The 24,236-nt window shown below is 39.2% G+C and overlaps 1 protein-coding gene across 1 annotated transcript in view; it reads left to right on the top strand.

The window, feature by feature from the left end:
* ZC3H12C (zinc finger CCCH-type containing 12C) overlaps positions 1-24,236 on the top strand; it is a 44,158-nt gene that overhangs the window by 12,414 nt on the left and 7,508 nt on the right. Inside the window, exons 2-5 of the mRNA XM_033515787.1 lie at positions 6,891-7,657; positions 19,747-19,886; positions 22,658-22,892; positions 23,727-23,833. Of these exons, the coding sequence (XP_033371678.1) occupies positions 6,963-7,657; positions 19,747-19,886; positions 22,658-22,892; positions 23,727-23,833 (1,177 nt within the window). The 5' untranslated portion in view covers positions 6,891-6,962. The remainder of the gene's footprint in view (positions 1-6,890; positions 7,658-19,746; positions 19,887-22,657; positions 22,893-23,726; positions 23,834-24,236) is intronic.

Genomic DNA, 24,236 nt, shown 5'->3' with positions numbered 1-24,236 from the left:
TAGTTGTTTTTAGGAGTGTTTAATGGACAGTGCAGAGAAACTGTAGTTGGGGTTTCTTCTTTGAAGTTTAATATGTGGCCACCTGATAAGTGCAACAGTGTAATAGCGTGACAGTATGTAATTTCATTTACTGTGTTGAATTGCTTTAATATCCACATAAAGCTTGGAAAGTTACTCAGAACAGTTCTAACAAACCTATTCTCATTCTTTTCTTCTATTAAATCATAGTAGATATTTCCCAGCAGTTTGCCTCTCCTCGCAAGCAGAGGACAACAACTGCCTCTGTGGTTCTCGTTACTGCTTTTAGTCATGTAATGATGCTGAAGTTCAGTAAATGCACTTTTCTAGTAGTCATTTGGATGAACATTTGCAAATGCAGAATCCTTTCCTTCTGTGTGTTGACCTGTCTTCAGCTGAAGTTATCAGCAGTGACAAATTCTTATTTGGAAGTCCACAGTGTGCCACCTTTTTTTGTCAAGCATCAAACCTTGCTACAATTATGTTGCTAAATATCTGTGTTGGGCAGTGGAAATGTTGGGCAGTGAGGGGAGATGTGGACTGGAGTTTGTGTTTCTATGTGGATTACTTCAACTGAAAATAAAAACAGTAGAGTTGCCTAGCTCCAGAGTTCTGTTCAAATATTCTGTCATTGAGAAGAGAGAGAAAGATCTTCGCATCTATTACAGATCTGTGAAAAAATAAAAGAGGAAATAAGTTCTTTTGCAAACAAATATAAGGGACTCCAGAACAAAAGAGTGGTTCATAGTTCCTTTCTGTCAAGTGCTCTAATGTCTCTACTGCCTAAAAATATCCATTATTCTATGTATTATAATATGTGGTTTTAGTTTAAACACTATCACCCCTTCCATTGAAATTATCCACAAGTACTCTTAGAGTTTTGTGTAAATGCAAGTTTGTTGCAATTATTGACTAATGTAGAAAAGTGTCAGAAAATCCAGAAAGCACTTTCATTTCAGTGTTTAGTGTGGGCTCCTTTCATACCTCCTTGTGCTTTATACCACTGTGATTAATTTTGCTAACAAGAAAAGGGGACTACAATAGCTCCTGATAGATTTATTTTTCTTTAATATTTTCCCTGACAAAGAACTTTTTGTTTCCATAATAGAAGGGGTTATATTCCTTCAGACTGATATATTTTAATAGAAACTCACAATTTTTACTGCTTAAAAAATAATTCTTTTCTTTGTTTCATGAATTAGAAACAATGAGGAGAAGCTGAAGTCTGCCCAAGCCAGGTGTTTCTTGTTGGCAGCCTGCTCCCTAATGACTCTGGCTCTCATACAGCAGCTGCCTGCTAGTCTCTTTTGTATGGCCTATTGTTGCTGCACACCCCTCGTTAATACACATGCTGCCCGGGGCAGACCCTGAGAATGACATCAACTTGCTTATCTTAGAAACCTCCGAACCTGATGCAGGGTGGGGAGGTTGCCTTGCATCTGCCCAGCCAACTAATTGTGAGCTCTGCGGGCCGTGATTGGCTCCGCGGCCGCTCAGTAGTAGGTTAAGCAAAGACATCGCGGGTCCATCTGTTCGTCCATTCATTGTTCTGCTTGCTTGCCTGAAGTCTGCAGCTGAAATCGTGTTAAGGAGTTGCTTCTGGAACAGCTACGAGAAACCAATGTCTGTGTGTTTTCCAGCCAACGTAAGTATAGGGGCTTCTCTCTGCACAAACGGGATGGTTCACCTTTCTGGTGTTGCAGCGTTATCAGTTTGCGTTTGGACAACGAGCTAGCCTGCATGTCGGCTGAGGTTTGTACACTTTGGGTGTCTCTTGGAAAAAAGAGAGGGAAAATACCCAGTTATGTGTTAAGATTAAGTATATTAGAGAGCATTGACCTCACACAGTGTGTTCTACTAAGGAACTTTTGAAAGCATCAGTAATGGTGTCTTTCCCAGAATTTGGAAGTGGTAGGGAGTAGCCATCAACAGAACGAATTCTCTAGCCCACTGGGCAGAAGGAGAAGTTTCAACTTTTAAGTTACAGGTATTTACCCTTTTTTTTTTTTGCAAATAAGCTGTTATTTAAATTGTGACTAGTAGAAAAGATTCTTAAAGAAAGACAAAATTAGACACCTTTTCCATTATACTGCACCATGGGTGAAATTTACCATTTTTGTGGAAATAGGAAGAGCTCCATTATGGGCTGTCTGAAGATACTGTAGTGTAAGATTGAGCATTAGGGTGCTCTCAGATAGGAATGTGTTACAGTCAAAGGTTTTGAGTTTTGAAAACTCAAGTTATCGGTGTGTCAGATCTACTCGGCTGTTTTTATAAAGTTTCTAATCTGTTTTGTGTTTTGAGTTCAGATGTTAGGCTGAAGAACAAACACTGTGCACTCCATGAGCCTGTGTTCCAAGGATCCTGTAAAAAAAAAAAAAAAAGTCCAAAACAAAGACCTTCATATATCAGTTGAGAGGGAAAGAGAGCATATAAAAGGGTTAAAAAGAGGTTTGCATTTCTACCACATGCCCTATTGTGTGAACATATGCATGAGTCTATTGAAAGTTTTCAGAAGATGGGCAGGCCACCAGTTGCTGGTCTCCTGCAGTTCCAGTAGACATCTGTTGCCCCAGAGCATTAACCAATCTGTTCAATGGGACATCCCTCCTTTGTTGGATAGAATGATGCAGACAACAGCACTCGCTCAAATACAATGGTAATTAAATACATAGAAACTACAGCAGTAGGTATTTATTACATATTCATTATTTTATTTGCATTGTTGCAGTATCTTTATCATTTGGATAATGGATACGTTCTTTTTTGTTTCTTTTCTGATCAGCTCTGCACTTCTGTTTGTGACAAGCAGTGAGTGTTTCAACAAAATTATTTCAATATTTTCCATTTTGTGTTTAGAAGACTTAGAAAAAGTCTACCTGTGTGAAAACATGTTGAGCTATTTCCTTGTAGAGTGTATCTTCAAAAACTTGTTGATGGTCTTTTGAGAATACACATTTTCTGTTATAATGTGCCACATGACACTATATTACTCTGCTATTTTCCTCAGTGAACTAAATTTGCATTAAATTACTTCTTTTATGCTCAGTTTTAAGTGGAAAATATTCTGAATACACAGTAAAAGATTAGGTGATCTACTTGCCCACATCCCTTTGAGAAATATTTCTGTTTTGTGTGGAGGTGAACCAATGGGCTGATTGTTGTTAAAGGTTAGTGGAAAATAGTGGCAACTTCTAAGAAATGGTAAAAGATGATACTTCTGCAATGAAGTGCTCATCTGCATTATTATATTTATACTTGATAAATGTATGTACAGTACTTAAAGCCCTTAACAGTGAACACAGTATGAGATACTGTAGTTTCAAACAGGCTACAGTTTAAAACTTATCATAGTTATGTCTAAATTGGGAGTTACCCATTTTATTAACTTTTTCATAAATACAAATTATTTTACTGAGCTGTGGTGAGCATAACCAAAAGGTGAAGACTTTCATGACTGGAATTTTTTAGATTATTTTTGTTTGTTTATCTCTCATTTGAGTCAGAATTGATAGTAGATATTTTTCTTAGCCATATTGCATTTTATCAGTCAACACACTTTAAAACCATGTGTGTGTGATAAAAGCTCTGTGTAAATAAAGGAGTTCTTAGCTGATGTTGCTCCTTAGATAAATGTGACATTTTCTGGTTTTCATGAGCTTCATTGTCCTGTATATAGGTACACTAGTGTTTATTTGGAATAAAAATTCATTCAGATTGACTGCCTGGCATGTTGCTCTTCACTAACCAAACCAAGACAAAATAATCAGCAGCATTCAACAGTGACATCTGATTTTCATGGTTCTAGTCAATGAATCTCATAAAGGACATCATGATGGGGTCTCCAAAGTGTAATGTTTCTAAGACTTGCTACTGACCACAAGTACGATATACAAAGTTCCCAGGCACTGTAAATTTTGTCTGAAAACAAATGCAATTTGCATGCAGGGTTTAGGCCAAATGCCAGGAATAGTGTACTGCTTATGCAAAACTACTTCAGAAATATTTAGCTTTGGATTTACAGTACAAATACAATTTTAACTACCCTTTTAAAGCAATAGTGTAATGACTGTATATTGTCTGGGAGATGTTAAAGTGGCTACTTTCATTATTCTGTTCTTTAAATAGTTTCTGAAAAACAGTAGAGTTCTTTGCAAAGCAAGCAATTATATATTGGAGCATGATGGAGATTGACAGGAGAATTAAAGTAGATAGATGTGAGACTGATTATGTATATATTCCTAACAATGGACCAAGCTCAGGCTATGGCCATTTTTCATATGCAGTTGATGTGCAAATCACCTAAAATAAGTTTCATATAATGCCTGATCTTCAGCATTCATATGCTAGTGACTTCTTTGAATCCCACTGGAGGGTGTTATGATTGTAGTTGCTGTAAAGCACTTAAACTTCAAGAAAGAAGTGGTTGGAAAATGACTTAAGTATTATTTTAACTAACACAAAAAAAAAATCCTCTTTCTAATCTATGCACTTCATGCTTTCAGTATTTGATGCTGTTAATATGCAAACTCTTCTTCCCCCACTTCCAAAAAAACCCTCCCTTCACTTTTAGTTCAATACTAAAATGACATTTCACAGTACACGGATTTAGGCAGTGACCCATTATCTCCCTGTATTCTGCAGCAGCGGTACATGAGCCAGCTCAACTTTTCAGTCCAGCTTAAAAGTATTGCCCATTAACTAGACTTCCTCGAGTCAGAGCAGATTGTGGGGTTGGTGGAACAATGATGTCGGGGCTTCCAGATTGGTTTGGCAGCTGCATTGTTCTCTGAGGGGAAACCAGACGCACTTAAGTCCCGCTCTCTTTCATGGGCTTTTGTTCATACCAAATTATTCTTTGGCTGTGCTAGTATTCATGATGGTATGTTAAAGGAGCGCATCCTAGCAACTAGAGGCTGGTTGCTAAGCAGCCTGGCTTCCAATAGGGGCAGCTTGTTTGCGATTTGTTTTAATTTTTGTGTGCGTGTGTGTGTCAGTTCTGTGAAGGCCACAGTGTTGGTTTTTTAACTGTATCTTTTTATTGGAATATTGTGGTTTGTTACTACCTCTGTGCTATCAAGTGTATTACATTAGTTAATAAAGCACTGTGTGAAAAGGTCCATTTCCTAAATTCTTGTTGTGTTTAATCTGTGGGGTGCTTGAAATCCTAAAGCTTTGCATTAAGAGAAGGCAATATTCATTAATACACTGTCTGAGAATTACAACCCTACTGCCTTTTAGCAAGATAAGACCTTAATAAAACTTTGTTTTATTCCCTATCAGTCTTGCTGGGATTAAGGTGTTGGAGATGAAAGCACTGATGATAGATAAGATTTACTTATGTTAGCTAGAAATGTTTAGGTTAAAGTAAGATTTTTGTGCCCCATAACCAGAATGCTCTACCACAATGGTGATGTCTTGGCCCTCTCTTCCTGTAGAATCTACTTTTACTGAACCATGGATTAGATTGTTTGTTTGATTCTCTCTAATCTTAAACCTGGATGAATTTCTCTAGTGCATACTCTCAAATCTTTATTGCAAGAAGAGGAAAGTACACTTTATTTTAAAGACATTGTGTCAATCTTAAATGCTCGCCTGTAAGGGGATGGGAGAATTGATGGAATTGCTTACAGAAATTTTAAATTCAAGTGAAGTCCTTTGTCTCTATATCTTGCTTTATATTCTGCCTTACAAGATGGAAATGTGAAAGAACTCTTTGTGTTGTAGTCTTTCCTTAATTTAAATTCTTTTTTTTTTCATGGTAACCTTGCAGTACAAGTGGTCCATATGGTCCATTTTTATTTATGAGAAATAATTTATGTTTTATTTCCTTTATTGAGGCAGTTAGCAAAGATTCCTTCTTAAAAGAACAAAGTAAGGGAAAGAGGTAGCAATCTGCCTTTAAATGTAGGTTGTTGAAGTAATGTGATGAAGTATTGTGATAAAATGGGTAACTAACTTCTGTATAGCTACTGCTATGCAAAATTCCTCAAGAAAATCCTATATGGCAAGTATATGAAGTCCAAAAAACTGCATAATTTTTCTTCTATTCTTCCTAAGTGGCTCATATCTGTACATGAATGGTTTTGATTTATCGACAGGCTTGCACAAATCTAGTGCAGGAGCTGAAATCAGCTTTTAATTTTGTTGGCTTGTTGGCTTAATGAATGGTCTGTTGTAATTGGTGCAAAGACTTGCATTGGCTTTATTGGCCATTAGATCAATCCATGTCCCTAAATGCTGTATGTGTTAGTAATACAACACTGTTGAGAGCAATTAGTCTTTCTTGATTTAATTATCACTTTATAAGGGAATTCAGAAATAGTTTGAGTGTATTCAGTTGAACTGATAGTGTCTTTCAGGGCCAGTAAGTTGTTATTTAATCATGTTTTCTGTTACTAAGCCAAAGAATTTAGCACTATGCTAATTTCTTTCTGTTCAACATAATGCAAGGTATGTGGTTTGAAAACCTTTTCTAATGTATTTTATAGTCACTTTGTTTTTTCATTGTTACAACATTGCCTTATGCTAGAAGAAATATCTCATTTTTTTAAAATAATGACTGTACTCCTGTCTCTGCATTACAGTAGGTGAACTTGGAGTCTTTGGGTTTTTATTCTTTCATAAATCCATTTCTAGACACGTATAAGTAACATTTGATACATTCAGAAGACAGGTGGCTAGTTATCCATCCACTTATTTACAAAAGTTCCCTAGGAAGAGTTTTTCCCACAAAAAGCCTTCCATGTTTAAAAAAAGTAAAGTTCTATTTCTTTGCTGCAAGAGAATAAATGCAGTTCTGAGGAAGCAGCAAGAAAATGGAAAACAAGTAATGCATGTAACCAGTTGCAACGTTTTTGTTTTCTCTTTAGGAATACGGAACACTTTATATTCAGGAATACAAGAAAAACAGCAAAGTGGAGTCAAGTACATGCAGCAGCTTCATGGGCTTGAAGGATCATCTGGGGCATGACTTAGGCCACCTTTATGTGGGGAGCACTGGCACACAAATAAATGCAATTGTACCTTGGTCGATGGCGGAGAAGCCAACGATGGATAAGGTTAATTCTAGGAAAGAAGACAGAGAAAAGGAGGCATCTGAAGAGACTTCTGGAAGCTCCAGCTGTGACTCTGAAGAAAGCACAAATTCTGATAATGATTCAGAGAGACTGAATAATTCTGCATCGGAGTCACATTTATTGCCTAAGACTCACCGACAGCTGTGCCGATCTCCTTGCTTAGAGCCTCATATATTAAAAAGAAATGAAATCTTGCAAGACTTTAGGATAGAAGAGGCTCAGTTAGTACCTAAGGAAGTCAAAAAGCCTCCTGATGTGGTGAAAGAATATCAAACCAAACTGGAGTTTGCACTTAAGTTGGGTTACTCTGAAGAGCAGGTTCAACTTGTACTAAATAAACTTGGTACTGATGCTTTAATAAATGATATTTTGGGAGAACTTGTCAAACTTGGGAATAAAACTGAGACTGATCAGACTGTAACTAATGCTAACACTAGTGTAATGCGTGAAGCGTCTTCCATAGAGTCTCAGAGGTCAGAGTCTCCACTGCAGGAGGATGTGACAGAGGATGGAGACAACCTGAGGCCAATAGTTATTGATGGCAGCAATGTTGCAATGAGGTATGTGACCATGAAGGTTTTGCTTTTCTATTTAAATGGAAACAGAAGGGTCTTACCCATCAGTTCAAGCACTGATGTTTGGTGTGACTGCCTTAAGCTGTATGCAGGGTCTCTTGAGTCTTTGTCAACCACACAGTGTGCTGATATTGTAATCAGGCTACAGGTCTGTAGGACTTCAGTGGTGTACTACTCACTGTTAGAGCAACCAGAGATAGTCCCAGTCTCCCTTTATAGGCAGATACCAAATCTGTCCTTGTCAATACCAGTCTAGTCCTTAATTTTTGGTAGTCACCATTGCTACAGGCAATTGCTGGATGGAGTTACATACAGAAAGTTACAGCAAATGGAAGATCCCTTAAGATTATAAAATAGTGATATATAATTAAGCAGCTCAATGGATACTTCTTATTCTACTAATCTGTGAGAACTGATCTGCCCATAACATTGGTCTTGTTTATCAGTTTTGGAGTTAGGTTTTATTACCACCAATTGTTGAGATTAGTGTGCGAAAGATGACTTTCACTTACGTGCCCACAGATAGCACATTCACCTACAGCATTCACTGATCCTGACCCAGCCATCTGGGTGCATAACAAGAAACTTGCCTGTGAAGGCGAGAGGTTCATGCTTCATCGGTGATTAAAGAGAGAAGGAAATGGCAGAGAGACATGCTGACAGATTAGGTTTTTATGGTAATACAAATGATTAAATGAGCAATTGATTGGTAACTGTTTCAGTAAGTCATGAGGATTATCTGATTACTAACAGGAACGTTCAGGTCAGTTTTCATTTTCTGACAACCTGATGTGGTTTTCATTAGCTTAGGAATAAAAGTTAATGCAAGACTTTCCTGCGCTAAAAAAAAAAACAAACAACCTGGCATTTCCATGGGACTTTATTTTAGCTTCAATCAAGTGAATTCCCTTTAAATTAAGCTTTTTTAAAATGGAATTTAAATATATCACTTATTTATGCCAATATGATGGGGTGTTTTTTTTAAGTAGAGGAGTTAGCACATAAGGCAAGGATATTACTTTTTTAATATAGTATACTCCTGTGAGTTCTTTTTGCTGGATGTGTCATTCCTTTTCTCTTGGTTCAACTTGAGCTATAGAGGAGGCATGTCCAGTTGAACAAACACGATTGTGGCATTCAACCAAGAAGTTATCCAGAGACTTCTAAAATGGGTTTTTATTGTACTTCACATAAAACCAAAATGGTTGTCAGCTAGTTAACATGGCTCAGACTTGGTGGGTAGACTTAGGTTCAACTTTTCCTACAAACTGTACTGAACACATTCCAGAATTAGCTCCAGATCTGTCATGTTTCCTTAATGTTTGTGTAGCTATTAGCATGAATATTTAGGATCTGCCTTCCTATGTTCAATTTACTTTCTTGACCACCTGCATCAAATGAACCAGCTATGAATGTATGTAATACATGCTGCAATGCCTTAGAACAGATTAAATCTATTAATTGAACAGTTGTTCTGTATCCAAGAATCGAATTAACAGGTCTTTACTTGTTTTCTACCAAATATAATCACAGAGTCATTCCATTTGGAAGGGGCCTTTGAAAATCCCTACACGGAGCTGTGTCATTTCACGGCCATGTCCAGTTGGGTTTTTAATGTCTCTAAGGAGATGGAGACTTTACATATTCTCTGGGCCAGTGTTTGAATACCCTTATTGTAAGAAAGTTTCTTTATCTTATGTTTAAGCAACATTTCTTGTATTCTATTTTGTGCCCATTATCTCTTGTTTTGTCACTGCATACCAATGAGGAATCAATTTCTGTTCCCTTTTTTCCTTCCCATCAGATATTTAGACATATGGCTGAGACCTTCCCAAGCCTTCTCCTCTCTAGGTTACACAGTCCAAGATCTCTCAGCCCTTTCTCCAGTATTGTCTGTCTTACATGGGGGAGCCCAGAACTGAGCCCAGCACCCCAGATGTGTGAGTAGAGAAGGATCCCTTCCCTTGACCTGCTGGCAGTGCTTTTCCTAATGCAGCCCAGGAAGCTGTTGGCCTTCTGTGCTGCAAATGCACATTGGTGCCTCATGATCAGCTTGGTGTTCACCAGAACTCCAGTGTCCTTCACTGCAGAGTTGCTTTCCAGGTGTTCAGCCACCAGCCAGTACTGATGATTGGTATTAAACCTCTGCAGCTGCAGGATTGGCATTTCCCTCTGTTGAATTTGCTGAGGTACCTGTTGGCCCGTTGCTCTACCCTGACCAGGGTCTCTCTGAATGAGGGAGCACCCGTCTGGTGTTCTCCTCCCAGGTGAGCATCTTCTGCAAACTTGCTGAGGGTGGACTCTGTTCTGTTACCTAGGTCATTATGAAGATGTTAAGCAGCGCATTCCCTCGTGTCAGTCCCTGGAGTACACAGATACTGATTGACCTTTGACTGGACTTCATGCTACTAATCACCTTTGAGTCCAGCAGTTCGGTCAGGTTTCAGTCCATCTCTGCCCTCTAACATTTCCCCTACTTCCTTACTTTGTCAGTGAGGCTGTGATAAGAGAAGGCTGTTATAAGAACAAAGCTGTCAGAAGCTTTGTTAAAGCCACAATAAACAGTCTGTCCACTGAGCACAATAGTGTGCTCTCCTCATCCACTGAACAAGTCACTATAAAAGGCTAGAGGCTGCTCAAGCATATTTATTCTTCATAAATCCATGCTGACTGTTCCCAGTCACCTTCATCCAATCTACATACACAGAAAGGTTTTGCAGGGAGCCAGGGTAGGGCTGACCAGCTTTGTAGGTCTTTTGCCTCCCTTTAAAATGGAAGGGATATTTGCCCTTTTCTAGACATTAGGAGCATCCCAAATCACCACAACCTTCCAAAAATTGCCAGGAGAGGCCTTAAAATGTCATTAGCCAGCTCCTTTAACACCCATCAGGGCCCAGCAGCCTGGCAATATCCCATTTCAGTGTTCACAAAAGTCGGCTGAGGGAAAGTCTTCTCCTGTTACCTTTGCCCAGCTTCCTGCACATTGCTGTGGCCAGTCTTCAGGTTGGCATGGGTGATCCTTGAAAAATCCACTATCTCTCCTGTCCACTCTTCTCTGCTTGGGATTCTCCTCTGGAGGCCAAAATCTGCTCTCCTGAATTCTGATCTCATAATCCTGCTTTTTGCCTTGCTCTTTTTTTCACAGGATCTGCCTCTCATAGTCCCTACAGCAAAGGCTACCCCTGACTTTCCCATCTCAGTCTCCTCATTTCTAAGTATGAGGCCCAGCTGGTGCATTTGGTAGGTACTCAGTCGCCCATGTTAAGAAGTTACAAAAAGCAAAAGCACTCTAGAAACTTCCTGGATTGCTGATGCCTTGCTGTGTTGGTCAGAACAAAGGCATCTTTGCCAACTGGCTGGTTGGTCCCTTGCGTGACACCTTTTTCTAGAAATCGGTCCTTGATTAGGGAAGCCACTCCTGTTTATGTAAAAGATGAGTGTCAGCTTCTGATGCCAGTTGTGCAACCAGTTGTTTGCCCACAGGATCTGTGCTTTCTCCTCCAAGAAAATAGGTACTAGTAACTAAGCACTTCAAATACTGGAAAGATTTCAGTTTTTACATGCAGGAGAGACAGGAGTTCACTTGCAGTTCAGTCTTCTTCAGATTTCTGTATGTGAATGTCCAGCATCCTGTAGCTATAAATTGTCACAGTTTTGTCTCTTCTCTTTGCTCTTCCAAGCTGTGGCAAATGAGTTCACTCTGGAATTGCTAAAGGAAAATGGGTCTGTGCCCTAAACAAGATTGTCGATAGTCTTTTGAGAGGTGTTCTTGGAAGTCTTCTCACACATTATCACAGGAATGGTTAAACTGTGATCCTTACTCCCATGCTGTTGTAATGCACATATTTGATGATACCATTTACTATTAGAATTATTTTTGATAGGAACTACTAATTTTCATTTAAAATATGTATTTGATGGTGAGGGAAAGTTGTATGGAGAAGATTGAGGCGACTGATGTCCAGTAATTCAAGTGGGAGGAGACAGCTGTCCTCTTCTGGAAGGATCAAACACTGTGCTACCCCGTGTCTCCATTCCATGACTAATTAAGGATGTAGTTTGACAAAACATCCAGTAAGTGACAGAGAATGATTTACTTTTAGTCTTGCCTCTTTACCACTGCCAGGGATGCTTTCCTATCTTCATCTCATCTAGTGACTGGGTGGCTGCAAAATGAGTTGATTCACCTTTCTAATTCAGAGAGCGGGGGAATCAGAAAGGATTACTTTTCCTTTAGACATGTAGACGTAACCTGATGTTTTTATTACTGGGAGAACAACTCAGTCCAACATAAATGAGGAAGGATATGTCTGATTGTGTGACTGGATGTTCATATTTGTGGAACTGGCTGCATGTAATGAACTGATAGATTCATAAATTCATTTAGAGCAGCACAGAAAAAGGTCAGAACAACTTACTCTGGCAAGCCAGAGCCTGCCTGTATGCCAGTCTAGTCTGGTGACTGCTCCTGTTACAGACAAGCTGCTTTAGCAAACTGTAGTTTCAGAAAAACCCAACACTCAACTTTTCTGCCTTTAGTTACATTTGGAAAGTTTTCCTTAAGCTTTCATATGAAGGTTTTTTCAAATGCTTGTCATTTGTGCTGTAAACTGTAAATGAGTCATCAAATGCATCTTGTGTATATCAAATTTAAAGCTCCAATATGATCTAAATAATAGGAATTGGCTGAAGTTTTAAAAACAAAGAAGACACCCTCTCTCAACTGAATAGCAGAAAGGAGGCTTTTGCAAGCTATGACCTGAAGAATTGCTATTTAGCTTCTATAGGATACTTCAAATCTGATCTTGTTTTGTTATTCTGCCTTTCTTTATGTTGACTTAATCATTTTCCAGAAGAGGAAGGATGCCCACAGTTTAAGCCTTAATCATGTTCTTTTGTTAGAATGCTCTTATAGGTGATTTTTCTGTGTATATAAAGTTAAAATCAGAGCTGAACAGCAAATTAGATAATCCCCTAGAACTATTGTGGACCTTGATAAACCCTTCCCACAGCAGGGAGTGAGGCTGAACTAAGTGATAGAACCCAGAATTCAGTTGTGCCGTACCTGAGCAGTGACCTATGTCAGTTTTCCAGAGAACTATGTAGTTCTAACTCTGCTTCATAAGGTGAGCTAGGTGTTTTGCATGTAGATGATAATACTGTAAAGCAAAATCTTCATTTAGAACTTCGGTCCATGTGAGTGAGAGAGGCATTTGTCCTCCATAAAAATGCACTCAGGATTATTTAGTGTAAGCTGCACAGCATTGATACTAGCCAGGTAACACATTTCACTAGTAGTTCTGTATCCCTCCTTGTGTAATAAGATTTTAGCTACCCTAAATTTTCCTTTTACATAATTAAGGTAAGCAAAAAATGGTGATCTCTATCCATCTAACAACAGCATATTGTAAGCTCTTTGTCATCACTGTCACCCCTTCATCTGTCTGTTCTCCAGTGAGTTCTTGGACCTGGTCTTTCATGCATCCCCAGCTGATTCATCTGAGACTCCTTAGTTTGGGATCAAGGGGGGAAGGTCCTGTTTCTCCATGAGGCAGCAGAAGCAAGGTTTTAAGGTTCTCTTTTGGCCCTTTAAGACTTTACTGCTAAGACTGAGAGCAGCGGAGTTCCTTCTGAAGAGAGAAATATATGACAGCACTTTTGCACAGTCCTTTGCCTTTGCTTGTCCTTTTCAAGGATAAGGTTGGGATGTTGAAAATGGCCTAAAATTGGTTATTGCTATAATACTTTTCTTTGCTGGAGTAAGGGTTTTGTCAACAAGAAATGAGGAATGAAGAACAAAGTTGTTAGTTACAAAGACAGTGAGAAAATTACAACCACTTTATTAATTTGCTTCTGTTCCATATTAGTTTTCCCTGGGTACCCTAGGTACCTTCAGACTTTTTTACTCACTGTGGAAAGTGTTTCAAATATATATTAAGACTTTATGCTGAAAACTTATTGGCAGAAAATAAGTTGCTGTGCCTACACAGAGTGCAAGATGAAGATAACACTGATGTATTTTATTGATGTAAAATTATTTGATTATTTTATTTTCTTTATTATAACTTTTGGACAACTACTTTCCAAAGTTTATGGGCAGAGGAATCAAAGTATTTTGGTCATGTGCTGCTTTGCTTTGAAGATTGAAATCAATTGATCTTGTTTCAGATAATGAGATTCCTCTAAAAACTTCACCCTTGGGATTCCCAGGCCATGGAGGAGATGCATTTCAGCTTCCCTTTCTGGGAAACTTTGGCCTGTGTATTTAAATGGTCCTTGATTGTACATCATTGCACAAGGGAAACAGCATGAAATAAATAGTGTACTAATTTTTGGGGAGGAAGAGGAAGATGATGATTTGGACAGTTGTTTTTTAGTTTAATACATTCCCACTTTTAAAACAGATATTTTACAATTTTCTTCCAGCTTTCATGCCCAGCCATCCCACCAGCTGTGGATGTTGTAGGTGGCACCAGAAACATACACCCAGGCCTGACAGTCATGGGCAGAGCCCCCAGGGCCATTAAGGAGTGGCATTCAGCTGGAGGAGGTGTCACTGGGGTGCCTAACCAGTGTTAGGCATCTCTTCAGGCAACTGAGCCTTGGTCCCGTGTGTTAACCCTGAGGCAGGGTAGTAAGAGGTTCACTGATACCCTGCCTACACAGAAGGTTCTCCACAACTGCACATTGTCAGCCAAAGGACAGCTCAGTTGTCTTATCTATGCCATATGGAGTTTTGTGACAATTTAATTGTTTTAAACTAACAGTGTAGCTGCATTAGCTCCTCCTCAGATTGTGTTGCTGAGTTCAGTAGGCATGGTTGCATCTTGGTACCTTGATTCAGACATTCATCTTTCAGTAGCACTATCTGTCTACTTTTTGGGTATGAGAAGTCACTTTAAGGAATAGATAAAAATATTTTTCCAGCAAGTAACAATCACATGGATAGGAGCTTGTCACTGGCAGCTTCGAGTGTAGCTTCTCTTTTACTGTTTTGACTTTGAGTGCTGAGTGTGTGGCTCTTGCTCAGACAGAGACCCATGTGCAGTTCTGGCTGGAGAAAGCACATGCTGCACTTTTAGAGTGCTCCAGCATTGGAAGCCCTACAGGCAAAAGGTATCTTGAAATGTGTGACAGCTTCCAAGGCTTTTTTTCTTTAAAACACCTCAAAGTATTGAAGTAATGTGAGCCAATGGAGAAAAAAAAAACATTTGGCACCTGTTCTATCTGCTTCATGTCAGCACCAAAATATACATATATAGAGGGAACAATTGCAGGACTGATAGAAGGCTCAGGTTAATGAAAAATGGTTTGGGAGAAATGATTTCTGTGATTTGGGAATCAGTAAAGCTTTAAAAAAAGTAATTAAAAAAGGATGAGGCTAGTTACAAAACTGGGCTGCCAGGGTTATGAGTCACTGATATGATACAGAATGGAAATTCTTCTCTCTTTGTGCTATGGACTGAACACTCTTTCTCCCATGACATGATAGAAGAAAATAGTTTGGTAACTCTGTAATAACTCATACTGGGCAGGTATGTGTTTTAGTTTTGTTCTGGCTTTTTGTCAATATGCTTTTACCTGGTGTGTGGATGTGTCCAGATTCCAATTGTATAAAAACCTATATGCAACAGATGTTATTCTAGACCTCACCTCTTATCATCAATGTGCATGTTTTCTGTAGCTTTCAGAATCTGGGTGTTGGTTTGGATATTGTATTAGAGCACACTAGAAGTCTTGCAAGTATTCTAAATAGTCTTTTAAGTGTGTGTACCACAAGTCTTTCCAAGATAGTCACTAGGAAATCTAATTTGAGGTCTAGGAAGGTAACAGGGAAATTGAAAAGTGCTCTCATCAGAAGTTTTACATTTTTTACTTATTCTCCTAGCTTAAAAAATGCTTGATTGATTTTTTGCTCAGGAGACATGCTACTTTATTTTCTTTCACTTAAAAATAAAACTATGGCTATCAACAGTCAAAATATAGAAGTAGTAGTAAAAGGAATCATTCATACATGATATGAAAAAGAAACAGGTATTTCTAAAGGAATATACTTCATCTTGCAGCTGAGAGTGGTAGATGAAAGATAGTCAGCAAACAGAACCAAAGTACTATAAACCACCCAGTATCTCACCCAGGGCTACAGTTGTCAACCTGACTGGTCTGAGCTTTCTCATATTCCTAATAATTGGAAAGAGATTTTTAAAAGGACGTTTCTTGACAAAGAAGTATAATTTCTCATCTTTTTCACAGCTAAGAAGAAGGAGAAGTCAGAAGCAGTAGCATGATTTCAGTCTTTTCACCATATGACATATCATAAAGCTGACGAAGCACAAAAATCACAAAATGAAGAGCATCAAATCTGCATAACAACAAAACAAAAGAACAAATTTGAATTGCACATCCCTTTCACAGACTTTTTCACTAATGGTTTAAATTCCTTGGAATTTGTATCCGCTCAGATCTGAGCTTAGGCCTGTGTCTGAAAAGGAGCGGAAAAGAAGAGTGAAGATTTATACAAGTTATAAATTCACTTGCTCAGCAGTGCAGAATAGCTGGTATGCGTTGTAATGCATTCCCCACTTCTGCTTCGCACAGTTTATTTAAAATTTCTATTCTGGGTGAAAGAATTTAATAGCCTGTACTTAGTTTAATAGAAAACTAAGGAGATGAACTGCCTGGTCCTCCCTCTGCCTTTCAAAGCATGACCTGAACTACAACCTGATGGAAAGCAGTAGGCAAGAACATATTTTTTTTTTTTCCAAGAGTCACGGATTTTTTTCCTGAAATTATTTCTCAGATTTCCAGAAAAAAACAGTGCTGCTAAAATGTAGCCTAACACACCCATTTTTCACTTCCTGTCAGGAGTGAAAAGTGGGTTTATCCACTTGAATCCATGGAGATTGTGTAGAATAATCACAGTACAGTGATTCCACTGGTATTTAATAGCTGGAACAAGATCTTCCTGACTGTATTAAAATGGATTGCAATATGTTTATGGTTGCACCCAGCCTGCTGATAGCACAAGCAGTAACCTCTTGTCTCAGGCTTTGCAAAGGAGGCCTTATGGCTGCTCCCTGGGCATTGAATGTGCAATGTGCACCAAGTGTCCCAATCTTGTGTTGTTGAGGGAAGATGGAATTAGACCATGGATGAAATACTGTTGGCTGTTTTTGCTATGCACTGTGTGCGTGTGCACCTTAAGTGTGTCACATCTGTGTGTGGTTTGGTTTCCCATTCCTGGTAAGTTTTGAAATACACAGAGATACTACTCTTGCAGCCAAACAAGCAGAAAAATAGTTGCATAGTATAAAACAACGCCTAGGAAAAAATACTGGTCTGTGTTTTATTGTTAGTGTGTTATTATGATGTAATACTATATTGTGTGATATGATCACAGAAAACAGGGAATGCATTACTGCATTTTGCATATTGAGGTACATAGATATATTGTTCCTGACAGTGTTCCTAGTGTAGCCCTAAAGGCACAGAAGATGGGCTTAAACTATCCTTTGAGTACCCCATGCCAGCTAAAATGTACAAGCTTTGATCATTATGGTTGGCAACAATTGCGATATTAGAGTATATGGTTATGTTTACAGGTATTGTCTCCAGGTTCATTAGAACAGGAAGTAGGACACTTCCTCACTTAAATGGTTAATGGTAGTGGGCTCTTCTTTTCCTTTTTCCATTTTTTTGTGTGTTTGGTTGGTTTGGTTTTTGTTTTTTTTCTTCTTTTGTTGGGATCTGTGACCTTCAGCAGAGCCATTGCTGAGAATGATGCTTTGTAAGAGGTGTTAGCCATGACTCACTCTCTCTTGACACAGGTGCAGGTGTACACCACCTCCTTCACAGGCTTCTGAAATCAGAACATTTTTGCAAAAGTCTTCACACTTTTTCTTTGGCACTTTGTCTACTGCACAATTACCCAAGCTCCCACAGTGTCAAGAAAGACACAGCAGTGCTATGCTTTAGAAAGGTAGAGAAAGCAGGTACTTATTTTCCTGCTGAGGGGAAAAATGTTTTTAAATAACTTTCTGGTGTTTTATTTGCCTCAAAGTATGCAAGGAGAAGGGACTTCTAAAATTCCTGTGGCTTTCTGTCATGATATTGTCCCCTTCACTAATCGCAGACAAAGAATTCTCTTTTACCCTTCTGGAAAGCAGATTGTGTCATACCTGCTATACATGACAAGCCAGCCAAGTGAAAGATGATGGCTTGTTTCCGTGCCCCTGTGTTTCTTCTGCTACACAGAGCTGCAGGATTGGGAGAGACGTCACTAAAGTTGCTTGTCTCCTCCTGTGCATGGAGAACCTAGACAGGCCTCAGAGGAACTGTCTAACTTGTCTTGCAAAGTGTCCAGTGAGGAGATCCCAAAATCCCTGGCCAGACTGTCCCACAGATAAGGGAGAAAGCTTTTACTAACATCATACTTAACTGTTCCTGACTCTTGTTAAGGACTTTTCTGTCCTTATCCAGTGGGACTATAGTGAGTTGGCTGTGGCTCCTCCCAGCAGAATGGGAGAAAAAACAGGAGGAGCAGAAGCAAAAAAAGCCATGGCTCCAAACAATGACAGCAAGATCACTCATCAAGTAATTTTTTATGTAAGACAGACTTGGCTTGGGGAATTCAATTTAATTTATAACCAGTTAATATAAATATTTAATTCCAAATTAGGTATCATGAAACAAAAAAGACAAACATTGAAATATTTAGGGGGAAGACTGTCTCCCCTTTTCCAGGCTCACTTCACTCCAAACATGTATCCCCGTCACTACCTCACCACAGTGTCACTCTTACGCATTGTCATGGCTGCAGGTGGCAGTCAGTCCTTCCAGAGCAGCTGTGAGCAGTGCAGGGGACGGGGTCAGACTGTCACAGTTTTTTGTCTACTGATTCTTCCTTCTTGCACTTTTCCTGTTCTTCAGTGAGCAAGTCCCTCTGGGCCTGCACCTGCTCTTTATGAATCAGCTACTCATCGTCATGCCTTGGGGTTCCCTCATTCCCGTCTCCTGCACTGTGGAGCTGACTAGAGCTGGGTGTGCCCGTCATGGGGCAATCCCAAATTCTTCTCACAGCAACCACCTTGCAGCTCCCTGCTCCCAGAACCTTTCTATGGGCACCCATTGCTGTCTGCCATTTGTTACTTCCTATACATGGAAGATTGGTGGTTTGTTCTTCCACAAAGTGGTTTTTTTTCCAAGATTAGCTAAATGTGCTTCCTTCAGCCTTTCCCCATAGGTCTCCTTTCACTTTCTTTTGGATTCTTTCCATTTCATCTATGTCTTTTATAACATCATGCCTGAAACTGGATGTAGAAGTAGGGCAAGGACTTGTCCGACTTTAGAAAATGACATAATTGTATCTCTTGCCTTACCCCAGACAGTTATTGCACAACAGACACATATTTTGTTTTGCTTGTGTCTGATCACAATTGTCTCTTCACAGCTTTTTAAATACATGTTAATTTCTCCTTCTGAAGTACTTACTAAGCACATTCTTAGTTATACCATGTTGATTTTGGACAGTCTCTCCAGTTTGCCTAATTTGTCCTGTTGAGTGCCTGCCATCCCCTTGGGCTTGGCGGCTTTATCCTCTCTTTTTCCCTGTTCACACAGGATCTTGTGGAGCTCCTGCAGCAGCTGGCTCTGCTGTCCCTTCCCCTGTTGCTATGCACACCTGTACTTGCTCATCTGCTACCATTTCCTAAACACAGTGCACTCTCATGTTGGTATTTTGGGTCTCCTGCTTTCCCTCATCAAGTTATTGAGCTGCCTGTTCTATCCCATACTTTTGGTTGGGCTGTGACGATTTTTAAAAGCCCCTACTTATATTTTTCTTTGCTTGTCAAATCCGTGCACAGGTGATAAATATGTTTGGCAGATTTAGTAGCCTCTCCCACACTGTTTTGGGAATGATGGCTGTGTTTGGGCAAGGCTCAGACAGACTCCAAACTGCCTTTACAAAGCATGGAGCAAGTGAAGAGCATGGCTATGACATCTGCACTTTACTGAGCTCCATTTATGGTGAATACAAAAAGTCATCTAATAAAGAATTTTAATGTGTGTTTCAGCCACGGGAACAAAGAAGTATTTTCTTGTCGAGGAATCAAATTGGCAGTAGATTGGTTTTTGGAAAGAGGCCACAAGGATGTTACTGTGTTTGTGCCAGCGTGGAGGAAAGAACAGTCGAGACCAGATGCTCTTATAACAGGTAAGCTCTGTTTTTGCTTGTTTGTTCAGTGTTTTGTCCAGCAGGAGTGCTACTGCTCAAATGAACAAACCTTTAGCAATGGAAGGCTGTAACAGAAAGTGTCACTGGTGTAGTAACTTCCTTGTGATCTATAGGCAGGAAAAAGACAAAGCAACTCCCTCTCCAAGTCCTTCTGTTCTGTTCTGCTCATCTACTCAAGTTTCCATAACATTGCTACTTACTTCTTGAAGAATGTAATTGCCTTTTTTAAAATCTGCTATGTCTGTGCAGCATTAGTAGCAAAGAGGTTTGAAGTTAGTCATTTGCTGGGTATTATTTCTTGTGAGTAGATTCTGCCAGGCTGGCCTGTCACTGCCCATGTTTTGGGTTATGGAAATTATCTGGACAGGAAGGGAATGGTTCCCCTCTTTGTCATTACTATTAGCAAATAGACAACTTTCAAAAATTTTAATTTTGAATGTGTTTACCTAGAAAAAAAATTTGGAATAGAGGTATTTTTTCCTTCATCAAGCTAACAGGTTCTTTGTGATGACTGGACAGACATCCTGCAACTGCCGTAAAGTTGAAACAGAAAGGAATTGGGGGTTAAATAAACCCTAGAACTTGGAGAGGAGGAAGGGTTTGGTTCGGTTTGTCTTTTTTGGGGGGAGGGATGTCCAACACAGCTACCATTAAGAGAGAGGAAACTTTTAAGACTTATAGCTGTCACTTCTAAAAGAATACAGACACACGTTTTGATTGCCATGTGCATTTTCAAATATCTGGAAAGAGCCTCTCAACACTTCTTTCCATTTTCTTGATTGCTACTACTACATAGCATGTTAACACAAGGAAACACTTGGAAAGCTGCTGTTACCCTGTTGGCACTGGTAGTCTGGAGCCTTTCTCTTGAAGCCATTCTCTTTTGCTGTACTAGTGTTTGGGGTATGAGAAGAGCACTGGCTAAGTAATAAAAATTTGGCCACTCAGAATTAAATTGTGACATCTGCTTGAAGCGTGCATAGGGCTAAATATCCCAAAAGGTGTTTCAGGAAAGCAGCAAGGCTAGAATTGACCTAGCAATGGTCAATTGTCTAGCAATGAGAAATCAGTTTTCCATGTGTCCTCATGGACCCTGAAAATGAGAGGAAAATCAGAGCAGGTTATTGTATCTTCTATAAAAATTGCACCTTCTGTTTTCCTCTAAGGATGCAGGAAGCCTTTGTGCTACCTGTAAAAATACCTGGTGCTGACACTCTGTTTCCAGAGATGCACCTGAAATACGCAGCCAGCTGGAGTTTTGAAAAAGCCCTAGATGACTAACGTGGGGATGTTTCTAGACTGTCAGCATTCATGGAAGCCTCTTGGACTAAACAACAGCCACATCTTTCTTACCAGTCATCACATGGCAAATTTGTATTCTTTTTTATCAAGGAAAAAAATCACCTTCCATCTCACTCTCACTCATCATTTAGCACTTTGTGGGGGGTTGAATACAAAAAGGTTGTATTTAATTTAAAATCTTGTGCTTTTTCTACTAAGCAAATAAATGCTTGTGTCAAATATATTGCTTATTTGTAATATTAATCCTGTATTTCTCCATGTTGGAATATTTATTTTTTTTTCCCAGATGGAACATGTTTCCTGTCAAGTTTCTTATGCTACAAAACAGTTGAGTTATTTGAGATCTTAACCATTACTAATAGCCATGACTCATATTCACTATGCAAGCATCTTCTGCTGGTTTAGATGCTGCCTATTTTTTTTTGTGTATTTTTCTTTTATAGCTTGTCTTCTCCAAGGAGAGTGATAGGTATGAGAATCAACATAGAGGGTAGGTGCCCCAGTACTAGGTACAACCTCCTTCGTAGCCAGAGGTCTGTGTTTCAAAGCTCCTTGGGATCTCCAGGTTCTACACAGGAAAAAAGAAAATAAAATACTTTTGGGATATGTGAGTGACAGATTGTGTAGAACAAGAAGGAACTACATAAAATGCTAAATATGCTTATTTAGAAGGATTGAAGAGAAATCTGTTTGGCTTTGATAAGAACTTACGTATAAATGTGTAAATCATTCAAGGAAATGCACAATCTAAACTATTACTGGTGTTACTAAAAAAACCAAACCAAAACAAACCACCAGCCTTTTTGCTGTTGGTTATAAAATGACAACAGATGTCTTTCTAGTGAATGCTGTTCATAATATTTGTGGAGAACCTGAGTGCTTGTACAGAGTGTGGGTTTCCTAGTCCTTGTGGGTACCCCTCCTCTTGATGTGCAGAGACTTTCATGAGACAGCCCCATTAATGTGAGCTACTGGAATTCTTTCAAAAGATGTTTCTTGCTGGGTTCTACAAAGAGATGAAAAAGGTCTGTCTTTACCAAGGAGTTCAGTTATGGGAAGACCGTGGCTGTACTTGGGTATAATCTTCGTATTCAGTGGTGTTTAAAATGACCCTTTCAGTCAGAGGAGTTTTGCACCGGCGTTTTGATAAAATGTTTTTTCTTTTGAGCCACAGGAACGTGAACAAGGTCCCCTGTGTTAGTTGTAGAGAAATGGTTTGGAGCAGGAGGTTTTGATTTGTTTTTAGGGTTTTTTGGAAGTATTGCCAGCTGACTGCTGACTATAAGTTCAGATATCACATCTGGGACACCTTCTGAAGGACTATAACCATCCAAGACATTTTTAGTCCAAAATGCTTGGATTTTCCTCCTCAAGTCTAATATCTTTAGAGATTAAACAAACTTTTTTCTTTTCTTTCTTGTTTGACTTTTGATTCTTATTCCTTGTAGATCAAGAAATCTTACGTAAATTAGAAAAGGAGAAGATTCTCGTGTTCACACCATCCCGGAGGGTGCAAGGGAGAAGGGTGGTGTGCTACGATGACCGATTTATAGTGAAGTTGGCTTTCGAGTCAGATGGCATCATTGTCTCTAATGATAACTACAGGGATCTAGCTAATGAAAAGCCAGAATGGAAGAAGTTCATAGATGAACGCTTGTTGATGTATTCTTTTGTTAATGACAAGTAAGTCATTCTGTCTTTACGTGTGCCACTAAAATAATTGAGGAAAGGACAGTTTGAAGATTTGTACGATTTTTTTATTTTACACAGAAATCATTAGGTATGTGTAGGAAAGCAAGAGGAGTAGTCAATAAATAAATTTGGTCTTCTGGTTGAAAGTACTTGGAATTGGTTTCGTAGCAATATTTTTATGTCTTTTTACATTATTTTTTCCTCTTACTGTTTTCCTCATACATGTATGCCAGTGTATGTTTGATATATGCTATGTTCCAGCTCTGTTGATGTACTGAGCCAACAGTTCCGAGTGCCTGTGGTTAGACTTTTAAGTCCTAGAGTCATAGAAAAATCTATGTTGGAATGAACCTCAGGGGGTCTGTAGTTCAACTGTTTGATTTGTTCCATCTATAGTGATTGTACCCCAGCCTACAGATCAACTGCAGTTACTGCTGGTGGCTTTTTCTAATGGGAGGGACTCAGTGCTCCCCCGAGCAGGCTCTTGTGTTGAGGTACCTGAATGCTGATGCAAGAATCTTAGGCTGTCAGCACAGTTTTGCAAAGCTAGTAGTGGTGTTTTAAGAAATGGCTGCCTGTATTGCAGCCCTTACATTTGATTTTGGGATGGGTTATTTGCAGCCCTGCTTTGCCACAAAGCATCAGCTGAGCTGGACCAAAGGTGTCCGTAGCAGTCCAGAGGTGTCCACGCAGTCTCTTCCTGTGGCCTACCTCTCGGGCAGTACCTGCAGCAGAAGGACAGCCTTCCAAAACTATGTACTTCCAAAACTACTGAAGTATGAAAAGGCTTGTTTGCTTCCATAACACTTTGTTCTTTCTCTATAGATTTATGCCTCCTGATGATCCTCTTGGCCGCCATGGTCCGAGTCTGGACAATTTTCTTAGGAAGAAACCTATTGTGCCAGAACATAAGAAGCAACCATGTCCATATGGTAATCTGATTTAACCCATCAAATTTTATATACTGGGACTGGGTACCAAGCTCCTGCTTTATTTTAACACTGCCAAAACTGTTTAAAACTCTTTAACATGGGTTTTAATGTTGTTGTCTTAGCCTGAGACGGGTTGAACTGCTGAGCTGATGGTGGAAACTGAAGCGATTTTTTCATATGCTACTTAAAAAACATTTCTATTTAATTTCTATTTAATTCCTTTAATTGAACTAAAGGACCAACTTAGTTAATCATTCATTAGATTAAATCCAAATCAGCACCCAAATTCTGCAGATTCCAGAAGCCCTTCTCTAATGTCACAAGATATTGAGGTTTTCTTCCTGAAAATTAATTGAGCTGTCTGAAGTTTAGCTACTGAGCATTCCTACAGGCATCTTGACTG

This window comes from Parus major, chromosome 1 (assembly GCF_001522545.3).
Source record: "Parus major isolate Abel chromosome 1, Parus_major1.1, whole genome shotgun sequence".
NCBI lineage: Eukaryota > Metazoa > Chordata > Aves > Passeriformes > Paridae > Parus > Parus major.
Note: the sequence above shows the minus strand (reverse complement) of the source record. Positions and strands in the feature narration are given on the sequence as shown.